Raw genomic sequence first — 21720 nt, 5'->3', positions numbered from 1 at the left:
AACAAGAGAGCATGTGTGGGATAAAGAAAAATCGCAAATGATAAGCTATTCATTTATTGGGAGGTTTAGAGAAAGTGTGAAAAATACCTTCAAATTTAAAGAGAGAATCTAACCAAAGTCATCTTCTGTATTAAGGCCCATTTAGACAACGATTATCGCTGAAAATTCGCTCAAAGGCAATCTTTTGAGCGACGATCTTTGTGTGCATTTACACAGCAAGATGATCGCTCAAAATTCAATCAAACGGCAGTTTGAGTAACATAGTATGTTAGGCTAAATGAAGGCAATGTCCATCTAGTTCAGCCTGTTTCAACCTCCCTGTTGATCCAGAGAAAGGCAAAAACCCCAAGAGGCAGAAGCCAATTAGCCCTTTCGGGAGAAAAATTCCTTCCCGACTCCATAATGGCAGTCAGAATAATCCTTGGATCAACCTCTAATAGTTCCTACCTGAATGTAAGACTCGGATCAACAACCTGCTGGTCACCTAATGTCTATATCCTGTAATATCATATCGTACTAGAAAGGCATCTAGTCTCCTCTTAAACTCCTCTTTGGATTTTGCCATCACCAGTTTTGATCTTTCACTTTGCATAAGCTCTTAAGTAGCTAATTAGCTACTTAAAGGGGTTGTCCCGCGCCGAAACGGGGTTTTTTTTTTTTAACCCCCCCCCCCGTTCGGCGCGAGACAACCCCGATGCAGGGGTTAAAAAAACAACCCGCACAGCGCTTACCTGAATCCCGGCGGTCCGGCGTCTTCATACTTACCTGCTGAAGATGGCCGCCGGGATCCTCTGTCTCCGTGGACCGCAGGGCTTCTGTGCTGTCCATTGCCGATTCCAGCCTCCTGATTGGCTGGAATCGGCACGTGACGGGGCGGAGCTACACGGAGCCGGCATTCTACACGAGCGGCCCCATAGAAGACTGCAGAAGACCCGGACTGCGCAAGCGCGGCTAATTTGGCCATCGGAGGGCGAAAATTAGTCGGCTCCATGGAGACGAGGACGCCAGCAACGGAGCAGGTAAGTATAAAACTTTTTATAACTTCTGTATGGCTCATAATTAATGCACAATGTACATTACAAAGTGCATTATTATGGCCATACAGAAGTGTATAGACCCACTTGCTGCCGCGGGACAACCCCTTTAAGAGTTAATTGGTGTGTAAATGAAGGCTCCCGTTGTATACCAAAGACAGCTGGAGTGCTGTCTTCTGCATACTTCTACTGTGTTCTCTGAGCAGGATACTAGCTGAAACAATAGTTTCAGTGGTATCCTGCTGAGAATTCAGCACGCGGTCCTGATAAGACAACAATGAGCGAATCGGTAACGAAAACTGCACGGTGGCCGCGTGCTTAGACACAACGATTATCTTTTGAGCGATAATCATTGTCTCTAAATTGCATTTAAGATGTAGTTGGGTATTTGGACAATGACACAGTTTTCAGACTTTAGCCTCTGCACACCAACACCAATGTATCTGAAATAAAGTCATCAAGAAGTGGTAGAAGACTTTCAGCCTTAATTCGAGGTGTTTAAAAATAAGGCCTTCACTTCTTTACTGTAGCCGTCTTCGGTTCCTGTTTGTGGAGCTTTCTTTTTTCACCAAATGAAATATACGCTCAATATGGGTGAAGTTAGATGACTGAGGCCGGTTTCATACCTGCGTTGGTACCTGCGGTTGGATGTTCCATCACAGATCCGTCTCAAAATACTAGAAGAAAAAGAGCCTTTTCTTCCTTCCAAAAGCCGGGCAGCTGGGCGGAAAGTGGATGGACCCCATTATAGTCCGCTGAATGGAGCACGAACGTGGAGCCCCAAGCGCAGATGTGAAACCATCCTGACTCAATCATTATAGAATATTCAATTTCTTTACCTTAGAAGAACTTGTATGGCTTATTTGGTATTATTTTGGAGTGCATACCACTTTTTGATTACTTTGTATTACATTTTTTTGTTGGAAATGGGTTGATGAGAAAAAGCACATTTTTGGCGCTGTGTATTTATTTTTTCTTATGACGTTCACCATGCAGGATAAACAATGTATTACTTTGAGAGATTTGACTTTCGCTGATGCGGCAATGTCAAATAGGTTTTTGTTTTGATTTTTTATCAGAAATACAGGAAAAGGGAGTTTTTTAAAACTTTAAGTATCCTTAAGCTACCTTCACACTGGCGAGTGTGATATGGGGCCATGAATCCCACCCCTATATTGTGCTGAAATCCCCAGGAATGCGAGGCGTTTTCATGGAAAAACAGCCTCACATCACTTCGGGGATGCAGGGATCTTGCGGCTCGGCTGTTACAGCTGCAGCAGAGGATCACAGAGTTTCTCCCATTGCTTTTAATAGAGTCGGCAATGCTGCCACCTGCCGCATTCAGAAAGATAGAACATGCTGCAATTTGTTTTCCACATAGCATTGCATTGCGGTGCCATGCAGGAAAACATCACTCATGTGTATAACCCCATTCAAAAGAATGAGGTTCATATTCGAGCAAAATTTGTGCACCCTGCAACGCACAACTCTTGTACGATTTTATCGCCCATGTGAAGCCGGCCTTCTTATATACAATAATTTTAAAAATTCACCAATTCTTACTTCTTTTTGTCCCCTAAGGGGACTTGGACTTGTGATTAATCGCTTATACCATATACTGCGATACTGCAGTATTGCAGTATATGGTATTTCTGCGAGCATTGTACTAAGACTTGCCACAGACACATCTTAATAGACAAAATGCACTGCAGCTCTGGGGGCCTTCGAAAGGTTCCCAACTGCCATGATACCTTGAAGAGATCCCACATTCTCATTTCAGCGGGCGATTTGTTTTCCGGAAATGCGGATTAGGGGATTTAAATGCCATTGTTTTTTCTGAGAGCACAGTGCTGGAATGAGGGACCTGGTGAGTATAAGACATAGCTCCCCAGACTTCCCCATTACTTCACCTTTAATGTTGTTTATGGGGCTCAAACATGCTGACACATTGCCTTTAATGATGACCTCCTAACAAATACTGATGAACAACCACTCAAACACCCATGATATATTTAAGGGGTGGCTGCTTAGTATTATACTTGCTCACCTATAAAGCTTGTATAGGATGCCATTTGCCACAACTATGTGTAGTGCAGCATGCAGGCTTACAGCACCATCAGTTTCACCCATAGATAATGGTGTGTGAGTGGTTGTTCTTCAGTATACTGCACCTATTATCTCCTCCATATAGCATTTCCCTTCTGCATGCTGCTGGGAACTGGTCTTTGTATCTGCCCTTGTACGCTTGGATCAGTAAGTATGGTTATTTTTCAATGATATCAAATGCAAATTCTGGGAACAGGCCGCACCAGACCATGACACTGCTTAGCAGCCAATAGTCCAAGTGGCTTTCAGCCTGTGAAAACCGGGAACTATGTGAAAAATGGTTGTAATTCTGAAACAGATTATGCAATATATATTTTCATTAAACTTGAGTTAAAGCTGAGACTTTGTACTTCAGTCACATATGGATGGGTTTGTTTCATATCCATGCTGGTGGGGTATGAAGGCTGAATTATGGTCATGTTTCACCCAACAACTACATTGACATGACAGATTTAGAATAGGTTTACCTAGAGACACATTTATCTAAGACCAGTGTTACACAGGCCAGTTTTACAGAAGCATCACTGGAGAAAGAAAGGACAAAAATACACTCATTGTTAAAAAAAATCAGGAAGGAACATTCTGTGTGAGATTGTAACATTGATAGAAGTGATTACAATATCAGAGCAAAAGAAGAATTTATTGTGGAAAGATGAACACTTGAATGGAGGCTCTAGTACCCTGTTGTATTGCCTCTAGCTTGGATACAAGATGTGATATGTGTGGGCATGGAGGCTATAGTACCCTGTTGTACCTCCTCTAGCTTGGATACAAGATGTGATACAGGCGGGATGGAGACTCTAGCACCCTGTTGGGCTGCCTCTATCTTGGATAAAAGATGTGATACAGGGGGGATGGAGGCTCTAGTACCTTGTTGGGCTGCCTCTATCTTGGATAAAAGATGTGATACAGGCGGGATGGAGGCTCTAGTACCTTGTTGGGCTGCCTCTATCTTGGATAAAAGATGTGATACAGGGGGGATAGAGGCTCTAGTACCTTGTTGGGCTGCCTCTATCTTGGATAAAAGATGTGATACAGGGGGGATGGAGGCTCTAGTACCTTGTTGGGCTGCCTCTATCTTGGATAAAAGATGTGATACAGGCGGGATGGAGGCTCTAGTACCTTGTTGGGCTGCCTCTATCTTGGATAAAAGATGTGATACAGGGGGGATGGAGGCTCTAGTACCTTGTTGGGCTGCCTCTAGCTTGGAAACAAGATGTGATATGTGTGGGCATGGAGGCTCTAGTACCCTGTTGGGCTGCCTCTAGCTTGGAAACAAGATGTGATATGGGTGGGCATGGAGGCTCTAGTATCCTGTTGTGCCACCTCTAGCTTGGATGCAAGATGTTATACAGTCAGCCATGGAGGCTCTAGTACCCTGTTGTACTGCCTCTAGCTTGGATACAAGATGTGATACAGGCGGCATGGAGGCTCTAGTACCCTGTTGGGCTGCCTCTAGCGTGGAAACAAGATGTGATATGGGTGGGCATGAAGGTTCTAGTACCCTGTTGTACCACCTCTAGCTTGGAAACAAGATGTGATACGGGTGGGCATGGATGCTCTAGTACCCTGTTAGGCCGCCTCTAGCTTGGATACAAGATGTGATACGGGCAGGCATGGAGGCTCTAGTAACTTGTTGTACCACCTCTAGCTTGGATACAAGATGTGATACGGGCGGGCATGGGGGCTCTAGTACCCTGTTGTATTGTCTTTAGCTTAGATACAAGATGTGATACGGGCGGGCATGGAGGTTCTAGTACCCTGTTGTACCCTCTAGCTTGGATACAACATGTAATACAAGCATGCATTGGGGCATACAGGTTTCGTATGGTATCCCGCAGCATATTATTCACATTTGCTGTGACTGAGCCTCTAGATCATGTAAACTCATAGGCTGTCGAAGTTGGCTTCCCAGATGGTCCCAAACATGTTCTATTGGTGATATATCTAGCAACCGGGCTTCCATGGAAGTGAGGTAATGCTGTGAAGGCATTCCTGCGACACCCTTGTGTGTGCGGCCGAGCATTATCCTGCTGTAAAATGCCTCTTGGAAGCCACCATGAGAGGAACACATATGTGGCTGCAGGATGTCCTGAACATTTCACTGAGTAGTCATTGTCCCTCGTTCCACTACTAGGGGTAACCGACTGTCATATGTGATGGTTCCAAAACCATCACACTAGCAGTGGGGGCAGTGTGCTGCACCACAGCAAAGGCAGGATTGAGGTTCTCACCACTAGGTTTACATACAAGGCCATTGGCAGTGCCCAGACTTAACTTGGATTCGTCACTGATGACAACTTGTTCCACTCCAAAGTAATCCAGTTTAATTCTTCATGACATCTCTGCAAACAGAGACAATAATGGGTGGATGTCAAAGGCAGTACACATAATGAGCACCGTGACACCAATGTCCTTTAGCCAAGTCACTAGAAATGGTTCCGACACAGGGGCTTGTAGCGATGGTGCCACCTGTCTCTGGATGGTGGATCATGAAACAGTTGGAGCTGCTCATGCTTGTCAGATGATCAGACGATCCCCTCTACTGGTAATCTGTCTAGGGCATCTTGAGCCTGGTCACCTTGTGTGCCCTCACACATCCACTGGTCACAACACTTCCCAACAGTCTGGTCAGAACAGCCTCGATGGCTGGCAAATCGATACGACCAGCCAGCTTCTTGTATTCCCTCTCAAACTCTAACTGGGCAAAATCTAGTAGTCAACAAGCTCTACACAAGTGGAAAAAGAGGCCACTACACACAGGTAGCCTCTGAGCCTTTTTATAGGTCAAGTGTGGAAGCACTTTTATGGCCTCAGGTGAAAAGACCGTTCATCTAATCACGCCACAATGCTAATCATTTGCATATCTGCCTGAGATGTAACTGCATGCCGAGTTTTGCTGCAAAACAACTCCTTCTAGGTGCTTGATTTTTGTATTTTGAGATTAAGATTGTGCTAAAAGACACAAGTTAAAGCATGTGGCGCATCCTAAGCCAGATACAACCTGATGTAAACTTCCACTATAATTTATGCTAGTTTCTTATGTAAATTCTAGCAAATATGAGGGCTGGTGCAGCAGAAAAAGGCCAAAGATTCACAAATTTTTGTGGAAGCCGGACTCATGCAAAATTGTGACTTTTTTTGCACCTTCATTGTGGAATGAAGGTAGGTTGTGTGTGAAGGTAACGTGAAGAGGAAGACCCCTTTACACCTGGATTTAGAGATCAGCGTGCGTACTCAATAAGGCAAATTACTTGAGTGAGTATTGCCTTTTGCGAGTACCTGCCCGCTCGTCCCAAAAGATTCAGGACTTGCCCTATCCTTCCATCGAGTAGTATTAACTATGTCCTGCCCTATCTTCCGGCTGTTTTTTTCAAACTCTTGTGTTATGGCGTGGAGTTTGAATTGCCTGGAGGATAAAAAAAACGTACATGCGCAACTTTGCTCTGGACCGGCGAGCGTAGTTGTGCATACGGCCGTGTGAAACTGCACTTAAAATCAGTAAATGATTTTTAATAGTCATACTCAGAAGGTGTAAATAGCATCGGCATTACAACACGTCCGCTGCAGTCATCAGCGCACCATACAACAGCCCAACCCTTGGGTTTCACTGGACCGCATCTTCCACACAGCATTCTCCTTTTCACACTTGTAGATTTCAATGCAGTTTTTTGAGTCCCATTACTTTTCAAACCACTCCTGGCCTTAGCTAAAAAAAATCTATATCAAAAACTGCACCAAAAGTGCAACAAATACCTGTGCGTGATTGTAGTCTAAGATTACGTGCAAACTACCGTATTTGGGACTGTGTGGTACCAGTGTTACGGCTCCTTCAGAGAAGCATATCCCAAAATACGCTTGCTTCTGCAGCCCACTATAGACAACTGTACAAGGTTTTACACATTGACACGCTTTCACATGGACCAATGTTCTGTGGGGAAAAATTCATAGCATGTTCTATTCCGTTTCACAGATAGGATATAGGAGATGCCAATGCATGTCCATGTAAACGGGATGCAGATTTTGCCCAAGAGGCACTGCCGGCTAGTGTGCCAGAGTTCTAAGGATTACTTCACACATACATGATTTCCAGTGAATGTGAAAAATAATTTTTAGATGTTTTAGGGCTTCTTCTACGCTCGCCACTATGGATGGTATTTATGCATGAACCAGTCAAAAGTATTTTTTCTTACCGTGCAAACTTCATGCTATTGTAAAAAAAAAACCCAGAAAGATAGGTCTTTCCTATCTTTTAAAGGTTTGGTACGGTGTTAGCCAGTAGAGCAAAATGTGATTGTTGTAAGCAAGAGAAACCACGTAATCTTGTAGATATGATACCTTTTAATAGCTAACAAAAATACAGGATGTTATGGCGAGCTTTTGAACCTTTCAGGATCCTTCCTCAGGCATAATGAAATAGATCTGGATGGGGCATATAAAAAAATACAAATGTACACACATGAAAAGGCACAGACATAGGGAGACTAATTTGCACTTAAAACAATAGCAGACAAGATGGGCAGAGCAGTAAATACTTAATTAGTCCACTGCTAAGGAATGTGAGTTTTATGATCTCTAGCTTGGTGTTAGGCCTGTGACCCCCTAACAGTATCTGTTATCTGCTCTACCAAATTAGTCTTGCTATATCTGTGCATTTTTATGTGTATATATATATATATATATATATATATATATATATATCCCATCCAGATCTGTTTCATTAAACCTGACGAAGGGTCCATAAAATATTCGAAAGCTAGCTATAACATCATGTATTTTTGCTAGCCATTATAAGGTATCATATCTACAAGATTACTTGGTTTCTCTTACTGAGAACAATCACATTTTGCTCACTATCTTCTCTCGCACTTATAAAAACTATGAGCGAGAAAGATAGAGCAAAGCCTATTTCTTCTTGTGTGGAGGAATATCACGTGGGATTCACACTAGTGAAAACAAAACCATTGACATCAATAGCTTTGTTTTGTTGCGTTTTGAAAACGTTATTTCCACGCCTTCAAAACAATCCAGAAATACGCTCGCCTGATTGGCTGGGGGCACACAGCACATAAATCTCATGGAAACCTTGAGGAATGTTCACAGTGGGATTGCACGGGAATTCTGCAAGATTTCCGCGGCGGAAAGGCTGCTTTAAAACCCACGCTGTCTGGCGCCGGGTTTGAAGCGGCTTTTCAGCCTGTATTCTGATACAGAAATCTCTCCCCATAAAAAGAAGAGAGTTCGTACTGGAAATGGCGCCAAAATTGGCATTGAGCAATTCCTCCTGGTGTGAACCCAGCCTTAAAGCTCTTAACAAGCATTTTTTTGGGTGTCATTTTTTTTTTTAAACACCCATTCGTTTCCTTTTATCATTTTTTTTTCCTGTAGAGAAATCTATGAGAAAACGCCTGAAATATATACCAAACCCAAAGTGTGCTTTTTGTAGACCCCAAAAATGCACTGAACTCAAGGAAAGTTTATAATTAGAGATGAGCGAACGTGCTCGTTTAGAGCAATTACTCGATCGAGCATCGCTTTTTCGAGTAACTGCCTAATCGGGCGAAAAGATTCGGGGGGTGCCGGGGGTGAGCGGGGGGTTGCGGTGGGGAGTGAGAGGGGGAAAGAGAGAGAGAGCTCCCCCTGTTCCCCCCTGCTACACCCCGCTCCACCTCGCCGCCCACCGGTGCCCCCCGAATCTTTTCGCCCGAGTAGTCAGTTACTCGAAAAAGCGATGCTCGATCGAGTAATTGTCCTAAACGAGCACGTTTGCTCATCTGTAATTATAATGTATTCATAGCTTCCTATTGTTCTGCCGCTAACATCCGATCGCAGTGCTCTATGCTGTAAAAACTGCCAAAAAACAGCTATGGATGAAACCACCTAAATGTTGATGAGAAGAAATCTCTCCAAAGTGATTTGCATTTGATAGAGATATTAAGTATAAAGTAGAGCGAACTATTCACCTGATTACTATGTAGACCTAACTTATTCCAGTTGCTACAATGTTACAATCTACATCTCAGTAACAGCAGAGAGGAGGAAGTATAGAATATCCTTTCATTGACAGCTGCAATAAACTAGGTGTGGCACATCTGTGACCTCGTACTTCTGCTCAAGCCGCAGTCTAGTGCTCGCACGTCTATCTAAGAGGAGGGGGCTACGGCAGGTGTTCCCCCAAGTCTGTGGCAGGAAATAAAATGGCATAGTTTATTGCTTTTATTTCACCAGTGTTTATAGCTACGTTATCTCTCAAAGAGCATCTCATCATAAAGCCGATCCCACACAAATCTTCCATTGTGCTAGTATTCAATGATATTTTTGGCGTGACTTCATTGATTAGACTGATGTGAACCTTGGAACATTGGGGCAAGTTTACTAAAATGGTCTAGACAGCGTAAACTTAGACTAGACAATCTGAAAATGTGCCACATTTATCCCAGTGGCTCTGCTGAATGATAAACTTGGCATATCTTTAGATACTTTTGTCTACTTTTATACTACTTATCGGTTTTGTGCCAAACTTTTGGTGCAGTTTTGATGTATATTGTCATATTTTAAAGGGGTTATCAAAGCTGTATAAATTAATGGCTTATCCTCAGGATAAGGGCTCATTCACATGGGGAGCTATGGGCGCAAAAATTACACGTTTAAAAAACACGTTACTATTAGAAGCCATGGTTTCCTATGAGAACATTCAGATTCCTACATCCCTGGCTAGCAAAAGCCATGTGCACAAAAGACCACACCCGCCTGACTCAGCCCTTAGGCAGCACATCCCTTTATTACTTCTGCATAAGGTAACCCAGAAGAATGGCAACATATTCCTCTGCTGATAAAAAAACAACACATTTAATATCTAATAAAATCCTATTTTTTTGCTAAGATATGGCCATTTTTCCGTTTTCTTATTTCCCTTAGCATTCCTTAGAAGCAGCTTTATTCCGCTGTTATTATTACAAAACGATATGTAACAAAAGTTTGTTGTTATATAAAATTGAGAAATATATTTAAACAAATAAACAGTTTGACAAGTGCCAAACCTCCAGCGTCACATGGTGGCTCCTGAATATCAGCAATGGTTTGATCTACACTCCTTTTCCTGAGGTCGCAGGGACTGTAGTATCTGGGTCACCTCTAATTTTGACTGCAAGCAGAACAGCCATAATGAATCATTACTGAATTAGACAATGTGATATTCACGATCTCGTAAAGACAAATACATATCCGGTTCTGTTTGGGGCCGCACAGCACCGTCTATCACAAGTGTGCGCTGCTTCTACCACCAGTACCAGCATGGCAGATCAGATACAGTAAATACATAAATTGTTTGATGCTGAAACCGGGTATCAGGTCAAAGAACGCCGTGCTGTCAAGTCTCATGTTATTCATATGATTGTCAGGCTTTAGCACTCAAATACATGACAGTCACAGAAACGGCCCCGAGCACTCGGGGCTGGAAATCCTGCTAGATATTCTCTACCAAGCTGGCGGGGAATGGGACATGTTGTAGTAGATTCAAGAGAAGTAAGAGCGAAGTACAGATAATACGCGGGTGGAAATATAGTGGATTCACACCCTGAATGAACAGGCAGATTCTTGGCATCTCAGATTATGTAATCAACACAATCAATATATACAGATGATATTTAATTGGCTGCCTACACACAAGGTCTTTATTCGAGCATTTAGTGTAGCTTGAAAAAAGACATCATGAAATTTATTCCTTTTTTTGTTCACATTTAGGCTGGTTTCACACGGACGATCACGATTTTGCCGCGATTTTGTGCATCAGCGATGCTTTTTTTTTTTAGAATATTCTCGCATTGCTGCCGCCCGTGATAGAATCATGTGTTTTTGTTTTTTTTTGCGAAAGTTTATGGGACTTTCTAATGTTAAAATTGCATTGCATCACATCACAACGCATGTTTTATAATCTGCTTTTTCGATTTGCACGTGATGCGAGAGTCAGTAAAAAAGGAGATTATGGAACCAATGATTTACAATGGTTTCCTTCCCATTAACGATGTTTTTTACCGATGCGATGTTGAAAGAATAAAAAAAATCGCAGCTTGCTCTATCTTTATGCCATGTGCAATTTTTTTTTTGCCTCCCATATTTCCCAATGGAGCCTGCTTTTATCGCATCACAATGCACAAACTTGTGTTGTGACGCGATTTTAACGTTAGAAAGTCCTATGGGCCTTCACAAAAAAATTGCGGCAAAATTGCGTGAGAAAACTGTGAGCAAGAAAAGCAGCGCTGGTGCTTAAAAATCGTTGGCAAAAACAAGACATGATGTTGCAGCTATTTTCTCACAGTAAAACCACGATCGCCCGTGTGAAACTAGCTTTTTTTTTTATTTGTGACATTTTTTTCTCCTATAGCGATATCTATGAGGAACTGCCAGAGAAAGTGCCATACTTAGAGCATGCTGCGATTTGTATAAAATACCATAGACCTAAAAAACACTCCAAAAGTGAGGAAAAAGGCCACTGTAGTGACTTGCCTACTGACCCACACCTAATGGTCCTTTTACATGGTCCGGGTGATGCTCGCACCTGTACTGTTACACAGGAGTGAGTATTGTTGGCAACGCTCACAGCATGGCCACCAGGGAGGGGGGGCGGCTGAAGAGCGCTTACCTCCCCCGCCCGCCTCCATTCACAGTAAGCAGACAGTCGCTCAAAAGTGAATGACTGCTGTTTACACTGAATTACACATTATTCAGTTTTCTGCATGCAGAGACTGAATGACTGAACAACTCTCATTCAGTCATTCACTTGCTACATGTTTTTACAGGGGGCGATCATCGTTCAGATTCCTGCAGACGCACGGGAACCTGAATGGTTCTAAACGATAATTGTCCCATGTAAATGGGCCATAACATCGGGATGCAGCTTTTTTTACCAAAAAAAATGTCACAACCACTAAGGGTACTTTTTACATGGACCAATTATCTCCCAAGCGATCGCTCAAAAGAGTGATAATGGGCAACTGTTGTCTGCTGTAGACATGGGACCCAATGGGGCAAGTAAGCAGGAATCACTCATTTGTCTAAGTTGCTTGGTTTTTAGATCAGCTAAAAACTGAAGCAACTATTGTCCCGTGTGAACAGGCAATCATCGATCTATGAATGACTGCCTGTTTACTCTTGATGGAAGTGGACAGCTAGAAGAAAGTGAAAGATCATCGCTCCGGTGTAAAAGCAGAGGGGCAAAAATCATTGGGATAGCTGTCGAGCGCTTAAGCACCTAACAGTCTTTGGACAAAAACACATGGGCTTACGCATAACTATGCTCGCCGGTATGGACCATAGTTGCGAATGAGCTGTTTTTTTCTCTCCAGCCATTCCAACTCCTCGCCATTGCGCAGAAGTTGGAAAAAACAGCGGGACAATAGATCCTGCTCCGTCTTTCCCACATGTAGTATTAACTAGGTGCGGGCGAGATAGGGCAAGTCCTATCTTTTCTTGGGTGTAGTAGTCACGCCCAAAAATACAGCTAGTGAAAACGAAGCCATTGAAATAAGTGGTTTAATCTTGTCCCATTTGGCCGCATAACAAGACAAACACATGCCTGTGTGAAGAAGTACCCAAGTTTGAATAATCAGAACTGGTTCATGCGCAAATACACTCCGTAGCAGCGAGCGTATTGGTGCATATGCCCATGTGTTTAAATCCTAAGGGCAGCTTCACATGAGCATACGCGCTATGAACGAGGCTTTCATACTACGCCTTTTGCACCCACAGGGCATGTTTTTTTCAGCACGGGTCACAACCATGCCTCGATCTAAATGGCTATTGAGTCTAATGAGTTTTAGATTTGTAATTTTTCTCACAGAATTGCGCAGTGTATTCTGTATCTACTTCATATTGCGTACACATTTGCGCACCCCCGTAGACTTCTATGGAGACCTTTGGTGTGCAAATGGACACTAAATTAGAGCATGCTGGGTATTTTTCCTTGGCCGTGCAAAAAACAACAGTCGCTTAGGACCCCATTAAAATCACTGGGTTCTATTCTCTGCGTATTGTGTGCGCACATTTTGCACACACAAGAGCGTACGCATATGTCAAGCCGATATTAATCTTCCATAGTTATTTTACAAGTGTGTAATATTGAGGTCTGCCATATCGCAGCTGTGATCATCTTAAAAAAACACCTAGCAGCACTACTGACATATCTGTTTAGTAAATACATTTCCTATAAAATGATGTTGCGCCATCTTTTCTTAGAATACAGATTTCTGACTTTCCTCTGTAATTCTTCCTGGAAATGTTGAATCAATTGGCAACTGGGAGGTCGGAGTCCCTGTTATAATGGGGCGTGTCCCTACACACCGACATTGTGCCCTAGTGCCATTTACTACCCCTATTGACAAGGGGGAGGGTAACATCTAGTTTCCAATTTATTGATACATTTCCAGAAAAAAAACCATGACACAACAAAGAGTATAAAGGTAAGAAGTGCTTGATGGGCAGTACAGGTATCTACTAAAGGGACATGTCAAGAGAGATGAACGGGGACGCTGAAACTATTCATCTTTGGCTTACTGACTGCCTGTCAATAGGAATACTCCAAGCATAAGACCAATGAACTTCACAGCTCAATACCATTGGAAATGCTCAAGCATGCGTGTAATCTAGGCAAACACAAGCACTAAAAGTATCTGTATTAGCATCAATAACAAACATTATTATATAGGATCGCTCATACACAACAAAGAGGTTCAGAATGTACAAATATGTTGTAAGTTAAAGTGTAAAAGAATGACACAGGGCATCTGTATAAGGGCTTACTTACACGAGTGTATATCGGATGGCGTTTTGATGGCAGGCCGATATATGCTTCCATCTGAGCAGTTCCTCTCTTCCCTCCCCCTCACTGACTCTCTGTCTCCCCCCTTCCCCTCCGAGTGGTTTGCAATGAAAGTGGGCAGGGTGGGGGTGGGGCTAAGCTCCCGCCCCCTCCCCGCCCTTTGTCCATAACCAGCAATGGGAGTGGGTGGGACAGGGCGGAGCTTAGCTCCGCCCCATCCCATCCCCTCCCATTGCAAATGCCGGACTGGAGGAGAGAGGCAGAGAGCTGGTGAGGGGGAGGGAAGGGGAGACTGCTTAGATGGAAGCATATATCAGCCGGACGTGAAAATGCCGGCCGATGTAGTCTCATGAAAATACGCCCTAAGGCTGGATTCAGACGACCGTATATCGGACGGGTTTTCACGCCCAGCCGATATACGGCGTCTCTCTCTGCAGGGGGGAGGCTGGAAGAGCCGGGAGCAGTGCTCTGAGCTCCCGCCCCCTCTCTGCCTCCTCTCCGCCCCTCTGCACTTATTGCAATGGGGGGAGGTGGGACAGGGGCGGGGCTAATTCTCATAAGTTAGCCCCACCCTGTCCCGCCTCTTTTCATTGCAAATAGTGCAGAGGGGCAGAGAGGGGGTGGAGAGGAGGCAGAGAGCTCAGTTCCTGCTCCTGGCTCTTCCATCCTCCCCCCTGCAGATGAGGACACCGTATTTTGACTCGGCGTGAAAACCGAGCCAATATACGGTCGTCTGAATCCAGCCTAACAGTAAGGCCAGTATTTGGTAGAAATGCCAAACAAATCAGTATTGCGTATCACTCCACCATATATTAAATTACAGCACAAAAGAACGGGGTGAGAACTACATACTATATATTTTGTATTATACAAAACACACAATACATTGTAATCACTTATTAGGAACAACACATTTAAAAATATTTTAAAAATCATCCTAGGTGGGATCACAATAATCATATAAACTATAGAGAGAAAAGAGAGGCGACATGCAATATATATTTAACAAAGTATGAATGTAGAAAAGTACAAATAGCAAAAAATGCTATAAAAACATAGCAATCAACCTCCCTATATAGACTCCTGAAAAACGTGCAATAACATGGTTGCATACCAGCAATGGGTATATCAAAGGCATAAATCAGCCCCACCCATAATACAGAACCACCTGCCATTCATAGGTGGGATCACATTCATAAGGAATAGGAAACATAGAGGAGGTAAAGGCTATATACAGTCTGTTGACAAACTGCAAGTGCATAGATATACAAATGACGGAAAAGTATTGCAAATCTTGGCAGTAAACCTCTCTCAAAAAACTCATAAAAACATGATTAAGTGTCAACCATGAACACATTAGAAGCATCCAGGGAACCACCTATGATGCAGAAACACCCAGACACACGTTTCAACCTTATTATCAAGGGGTGTTGACAAAGAGGTGGAAACATGCTTCGTGTGCCTGTCACACTCTGGAGGTCTCCTTTGTGTAGTGCAAACAATAATCCAAAACCTATGCTAAGGCAACACAAACCCTATATTGTTTTCACTAAAAAAAGTAACTTTTATTGAAAGCTAATAACATTCAACACTATCTATATGAACAATTCAAAATCCATATCCCTACTGTCCCTGTATATAGAATAATATAGACAGGCAAATAGTGTCCTGTAGATATACATGCCCATAGGCAGGGGCGTAACTATAGAGGATGCAGGGGATGCGGTTGCACCCGGGCCCAGGAGCCTTAGGGGGGCCATAAGGCCTCTCTTCTCCATATAGGGAGCCCAGTACTAGGAATAAAGCATTATAGTTGGGGGCCCTTTTACAGGTTTTGCATTGGGGCCCAGAAGCTTCAAATTACGCCTCTGCCCATAGGTATATATAAACCTCCCTCCACTGCAGCTACACCCTCTTACACCATAGGGTTAAAGCATGAGCAACCACAGTATGCGGGTCTGATTTAAAACACAGCACTCAGCCCCCAACATGTTTCTGCAGGTATCTGGAGTCCTCAGGGGAAAATGGGGCTATGATTTACATGTAAGCTTAAGCATTTTTAATGTTGTTGAGCTGTTGAAGCGTTCTGGACTTATCTTTGGAGTGCAGCCCCCTGTCTGATGCGTGTCAGCCGCTATCTTGATGGTTTATTTTTGGGGAAAGAGTTGTATTAATTTAATGTACCAAATAATGTACTGAAAATGTAAAAAAAATTGGAGGGAAATGGACAAAAGGAATTCCACCCTTTTAGTGGTGGCGGTTCTTGTTTTTACGGCATACAAAATAACGGTATTTTATAAGTCAATGTGAATACGACCGTACACAATAGGCTTTTTAAGAAATAAAATGGACGTCCTGTACTTCTATTGGTACCGCTTTGGAGCACATTTGACTTTTCGATTGCTTATTATTAAAGTTTTACATGGAGAAGGGGTGACCAAGAAAGAAAAATTCTGGCATTCTGTATTTTTTTTCTGATGACATTTACCGTAAGAGAAAAATAATACATTGCTTTAATTGATCGAACTTTTATGGATGGAGCGATACCAAATATGTTTTTTTTTGTTTTGATTTTTTGATTATAAATATGGGAAAAGGGGTCCCATAGGGCACTTAAACATATGAACATCGGATCGCTCATGGAGTGTAATGCAATACCATAGTATTGCATTATACTGCATCCTGACACAGACATGGCTTGATTGGCAATCAGCCATGGTAGCCGTGGGGGGGCTTTAGAAGGCCCCAGAGTGCCATGGCAATTGAACTAGATCTTGCGATCTAATTGCGACAGCGTGGTTCGGAACCCCCGAAAACTGATTGGAGTACTTAAAGGGTTAACAGCTGTGATCAGCATTGAGGCTGATAACAATTGTTGTGGGCAGGTGTCAGCTGGCAAGGACCGTGTATAGAGCGATCTCGTTCTATACAAACCCTGTGCCCCTATGACATAAATGTACATCCTGGGGCATAAAGGGGTTAACATTTATTTTTTTCTGCATGAATGCGTCACAGAGTGGATCGAAAGCGGGAAGAGAACTTCTTTCTAATTAAGCTTTAAGAAATGCAGCTCTTATTAAATGCTTTAACTATTCTTTGTTTCCCTTCATTTTCAGTTAGTGATAGTTTACTGTTTCATGTTTGCATCATATCTGATCTGGAACCTTCATCTTTTACCTTAAATAAAGCTATGAAGTCTGACATTTAATGAGAAGTGTTGCTCACACAGCCCATAAAGATGGTATATATATATATAATGGGCCATATTATTGAGATAAGAGTGCCCCCTGCAGGCTGTCAGTACAAAACACATCTACATGAGCACACATTCTCATTTCTGGTGCTGTGTCTCTGCTTTAGGAAAAGGTGTACTTTAGCGTCCTCTATTGGTCAATTTAGCAAATTGATGCACATTTATTTATAAGTGTCACTGGAAACTTTGAAGACAAGAGGTTCAAATCTCCAGACTTTATGGCTTTAATATCACGTTGTCATATTTTGTATATTCAGATGCCAACATTTTTCTTTTTTTTTGTCTTTCATCAGGTCAAAACACAGCAACGCCAGGACCAGGTAATATGATGCTTCTAAAACCTATTCTTGGAATGTAAGACTCAGGGAGGGTATGGAGTAGAGATCAGCATACTCATCTTGATCACTTCTTGAATGTATGTGTGTGTTTCTTGTTTCTGTCATATGACACACTTAAGATAACGATAAAGAAAACTTGTATGAAATTGGAATGGGATTAATTACAGTTTCTTGCTACATTCATCTATTCTACTGGCTGAATGAAGAACAGTAAAGTTTGGTTCAAACCTTGGTGCAGTTAGCCAAAAGTCAGAAGTGAATCCTAAAGGCAGGAATAGTATAAAGGAAGGATTTGGACTTCTTGTTTTGGTATCCATTCCATGTTTTGGTTAAAAAATGCATTAAAAACTGCGCAGATAAGCAGAATTTGATGCCCAAATAACAGCATTTAATAATACACTGCTGGAGTTTGGAAGTGTCTGGTAAGAGAAAAAGTTTGGCACTGTATTAGTCAATAGAACAAAGTGTTACTAAGTAAGAGAAACAAAATCAAAATAATCACATCTGACATTTGCGTTGGGGATTCTACTTTCCTACTCCGTTCGGGGAGAAGGAAGGGGGAATCTCCACGGCAAAACGGTTTTGTCTCTGGGCGGAACTGAACAGCGCCAAGGAGAGCCCATTTCTGCACAGCTGGTCGGCTTTTGGACAGAAGAAAAAAAACGCAGCATGCAACATTTTTTTTCCGGTATTTGTAGCTGCATCTGTGATGGAACCTCCGGCTGGAAGTTCCGGAGCAGATGGGAAACTGGCCTTACTTAGAGCAATAACACTTCAAAACAGTCTTAGGCCTTAGTCAGACGGGCATTTTTTCGCGCGATTTGCGCATGCGCATGCGTCCGGCGATTTTTTAAAACCATTGCTTTGCAATGGTATCGGACACATGAGCGCTTTTTATGCGCTCGTCCGATAAATTATAGAACAGAAATCGCAGATCGCATCTATCTGCGATCTGCGATTCCTGTTCTCTTCTCTATATGCGCTCAATGGGGCCGGCGGCAGCAGCGCCGACCCCATTGAGAACATATAAAAGACAAATCATTCTTCTCTGCCACAGCTGTAACAGCTGTGGCAGAGAAGAACGATGTGTGCCCATTGAATTCAATGGAGCCGGCAATACAGCTGGCTCCATTGAAGGCAATGGGCTGCCGGCGAGCGCGGGATGAATTGTCGGGAAGGGCTTAAATATATAAGCTCTTCCCTGCAATTCATCCAGAAATGTGTAAAAATAAAAAAAAATGTATACTCACCTTTCCACTGCAGCCGGAGTTCAGCGGCGGCCGCCGGCAGTTCTCCTGAACTGCTTCTCTATAGTATTCAGCAGCCGGGGATTTAAAATCCCCACCTGCTGAATGAGCTGCCTCTAATTGGTCACAGCCTGACCAATCAGAGGCAGATCTCACTCACACACCCATTCATAAATTTATGAATGGGTGAGTGACTGCTGCCTCTCATTGGCCCCGCTGAGCCAATCTGATTGGTCCCGCTGAGCCAATGAGAGGCAGCAGTCACTCACCCATTCATAAATTTATGAATGGGTGTGTGAGTGAGATCTGCCTCTGATTGGTCAGGCTGTGACCAATTAGAGGCAGCTCATTCAGCAGGCGGGGATTTTAAAGCCCCGGCTGCTGAATACTATAGAGAAGCAGTTCAGGAGAACTGCCGGCGGCCGCTGCTGAACTCCGTCTGCCGGGACAAGGTGAGTATATATATATATATTTTTTTTTTTTTACACATTTCTGGATGAATTGCAGGGAAGGGCTTATATATTTAAGCCCTTCCCGACAATTCATCCCGCGCTCGCCCGCAGCACATAGCTTTCAATGGAGCCGGCTGTATTGCCGGCTCCATTGAATTCAATGCGCTTGACAGCTCCGGGCCGTTTCTAATGAAACGCGGCTAGGAGCAGATTTTTCGGGTGATTTTTTTGGCCCCGGTCACGCGATTTGTGGATGCGCATCCGTCATGCGATCCGCAAATCGCGCGAAAAAAACGCCCGTGTGACTAAGGCCTAAGGGTGGTTTCACATCTACCATAGATCCATCAGAAAAGCCCAGTGCTTCTTCTTGCTAAAAACCTGGCAGCTGAGCGGAAACCAAACGGACCCGATTATAGTCAATGGGGTCGATTCGTCGCTATTCGATTCCGTCCTAAGTCTAAGCCATTTGGCCAGGGGATTTTCTTTACCTGCTCCCTGAACAGATATAATGCAGAAAAGGAATTATCTTTACTATACAAGAAAAAAGATGAATAAGAGTATAATTACATACTTCACCCAACCAACAGGAATATATTCCCCGTCTACTACCTAAAGTTTCGGTCCGCCGTAGACCTTTTTCAAGTTGTGTCTGATGCCGGTATGGTAAACCTCAGCTGCTGTGGTTGCTATTTACATGCCGACAGCAGACACACTTATTAATCTTTTGTTGTGTGTGATAGACTATTGGTATTCTGCATTATAGATTGGAGTGTGTTATAGGTTTTCTATATATGTATTCTGGAACTGTGCCACAGTTTTCCAATTTTACTTCCAACTGCAGCATGCTCCAACCTATAAGGGCAGCAAGGAGCAGGATATACAGGACTGAAGAGATTCTTGCAATCCCATTTAATATCACATTGGGACAATGCCTTATTGATACAGCTCCTTGGTCACTTTACTGTAAATTGTGCCATGCACTTTGTTGAGTTCTGCTACTTTCAGTGCATGCACAATGCCTATAAAAAGTATTGAACTCCGCTCAATGGACTCATCCAAACATGGACCTTACTGATACGGGGGGGGGGGGGGGGGGGAGGGGCACTCCAGACTTTATTATAGCATAATTACAATATACTAGAAACAGCAGCAGCATAGAGACCTTCGTGTGTTTCAGACGCTTCACACACCCTCGAATATAGCTTCTGTCTACAATAACCCACTACCTACTTAAATAAACTGCAACCAATCCCAATCGCCATATAAAAATATGGAACGTGATATTGCCGCAAGTATTCATAAGCCATCCGGGAGAAGTCATTAAAGAAATCCCAGTCATGTGGCTTCTACATCATACCAGGCATAATAGCGATTCATGAATATTCATGACCCAGGAGACCCTCAGTAATCTCAAACCTCAGGCTATACAAAGTTACACGAAAAACCTCAACAGCTACAGTAATACATCAGTATGTGTAAGCTGGAACCAGGAGTGGGTCCAAAACACAAAGGAGGTGCAAATCTCTCCATTATACGCCCTTCCTGTAAGTTAGGCTCTTGGTTTTGGCTTACAAATACTGTTGTGAAGCACTGAGCACAATATATTCATGTGACCTAAAGAGATTTGGGGATAGAGACAAATAGTGGAGAGGTGCAGCTACAATAATGGCGGGTGACATACAGTAATACAACAGTTTACGTAGGTTTCTAGTAGCACAGATGATTATCACCAAAATCATCATAAAGTCCGTATACAGCAATGTCCAAGTTCTATAGAGTGAAAAAAAATATTGGTTGTATCAAGATTTCAAGTTATTCCCTATCCATAGGATAGGGGATAGCTAGCTGATTGGTTGGAATCTCGCATAGACCCCTGCTGATCCCAAAAATAGGAGTCCTGTGTCCCCTGTCCTCCTTATTGTGGAATTACTGCATGCCCCACAGTGAGAAGGAGACATGATGGAGCGGTGGTCGCACAAGCACCCTGGCGCTCCACTTACTTTCAATGGGACTACGGAGGGACCTCAGGGGCAAGCACTCGGGTATGTCTGCCAGCCACATTGAAATGAATGACGTGCCAACTGCGCATACTCTACCAGCGCTCCATTCATTCTGACATCACTGCAGGGGAAGACAGAGAGGGACAGATGACCCTATTCTTTAGATCAGCGGGGGTCTCAGCTGTGGAACCCCCACCAATCCGCAAGCTATTGTCTATCCTGTGGATAGGGGATAACTTGAAATCTTGGTACAACTCCTTTAACCCTTTCCAATTCACTGTCTGACGTCTGAAGACATTCTAATTGAAGGCTGAGCAGCTCCGATGTCGGAAGATGTCCGGCAGGGTATTCTTACTGTATATTTCTGGCCGCTCTGTTGTCGGGGGGCCTCTCCAGCATGTCTCATACCGCAGTACTGGCTCTAACCAGCAGACAGCGCCATTGTATAATGGCAGAAAGAGAAAGCCCCCTAGA

General features: G+C 43.3%; 1 protein-coding gene across 1 annotated transcript in view; it reads left to right on the top strand.

The window, feature by feature from the left end:
- PTPRC (protein tyrosine phosphatase receptor type C) overlaps window positions 1-21720 on the top strand; it is a 159989-nt gene that overhangs the window by 66258 nt on the left and 72011 nt on the right. The window contains exon 3 of the mRNA XM_066597175.1: window positions 17503-17529. Within this exon, the coding sequence (XP_066453272.1) occupies window positions 17503-17529 (27 nt within the window). The remainder of the gene's footprint in view (window positions 1-17502; window positions 17530-21720) is intronic.

Source organism: Eleutherodactylus coqui, chromosome 3 (genome assembly GCF_035609145.1).
Source record: "Eleutherodactylus coqui strain aEleCoq1 chromosome 3, aEleCoq1.hap1, whole genome shotgun sequence".
NCBI lineage: Eukaryota > Metazoa > Chordata > Amphibia > Anura > Eleutherodactylidae > Eleutherodactylus > Eleutherodactylus coqui.
This window is presented reverse-complemented; position numbering and strand designations above follow the sequence as displayed.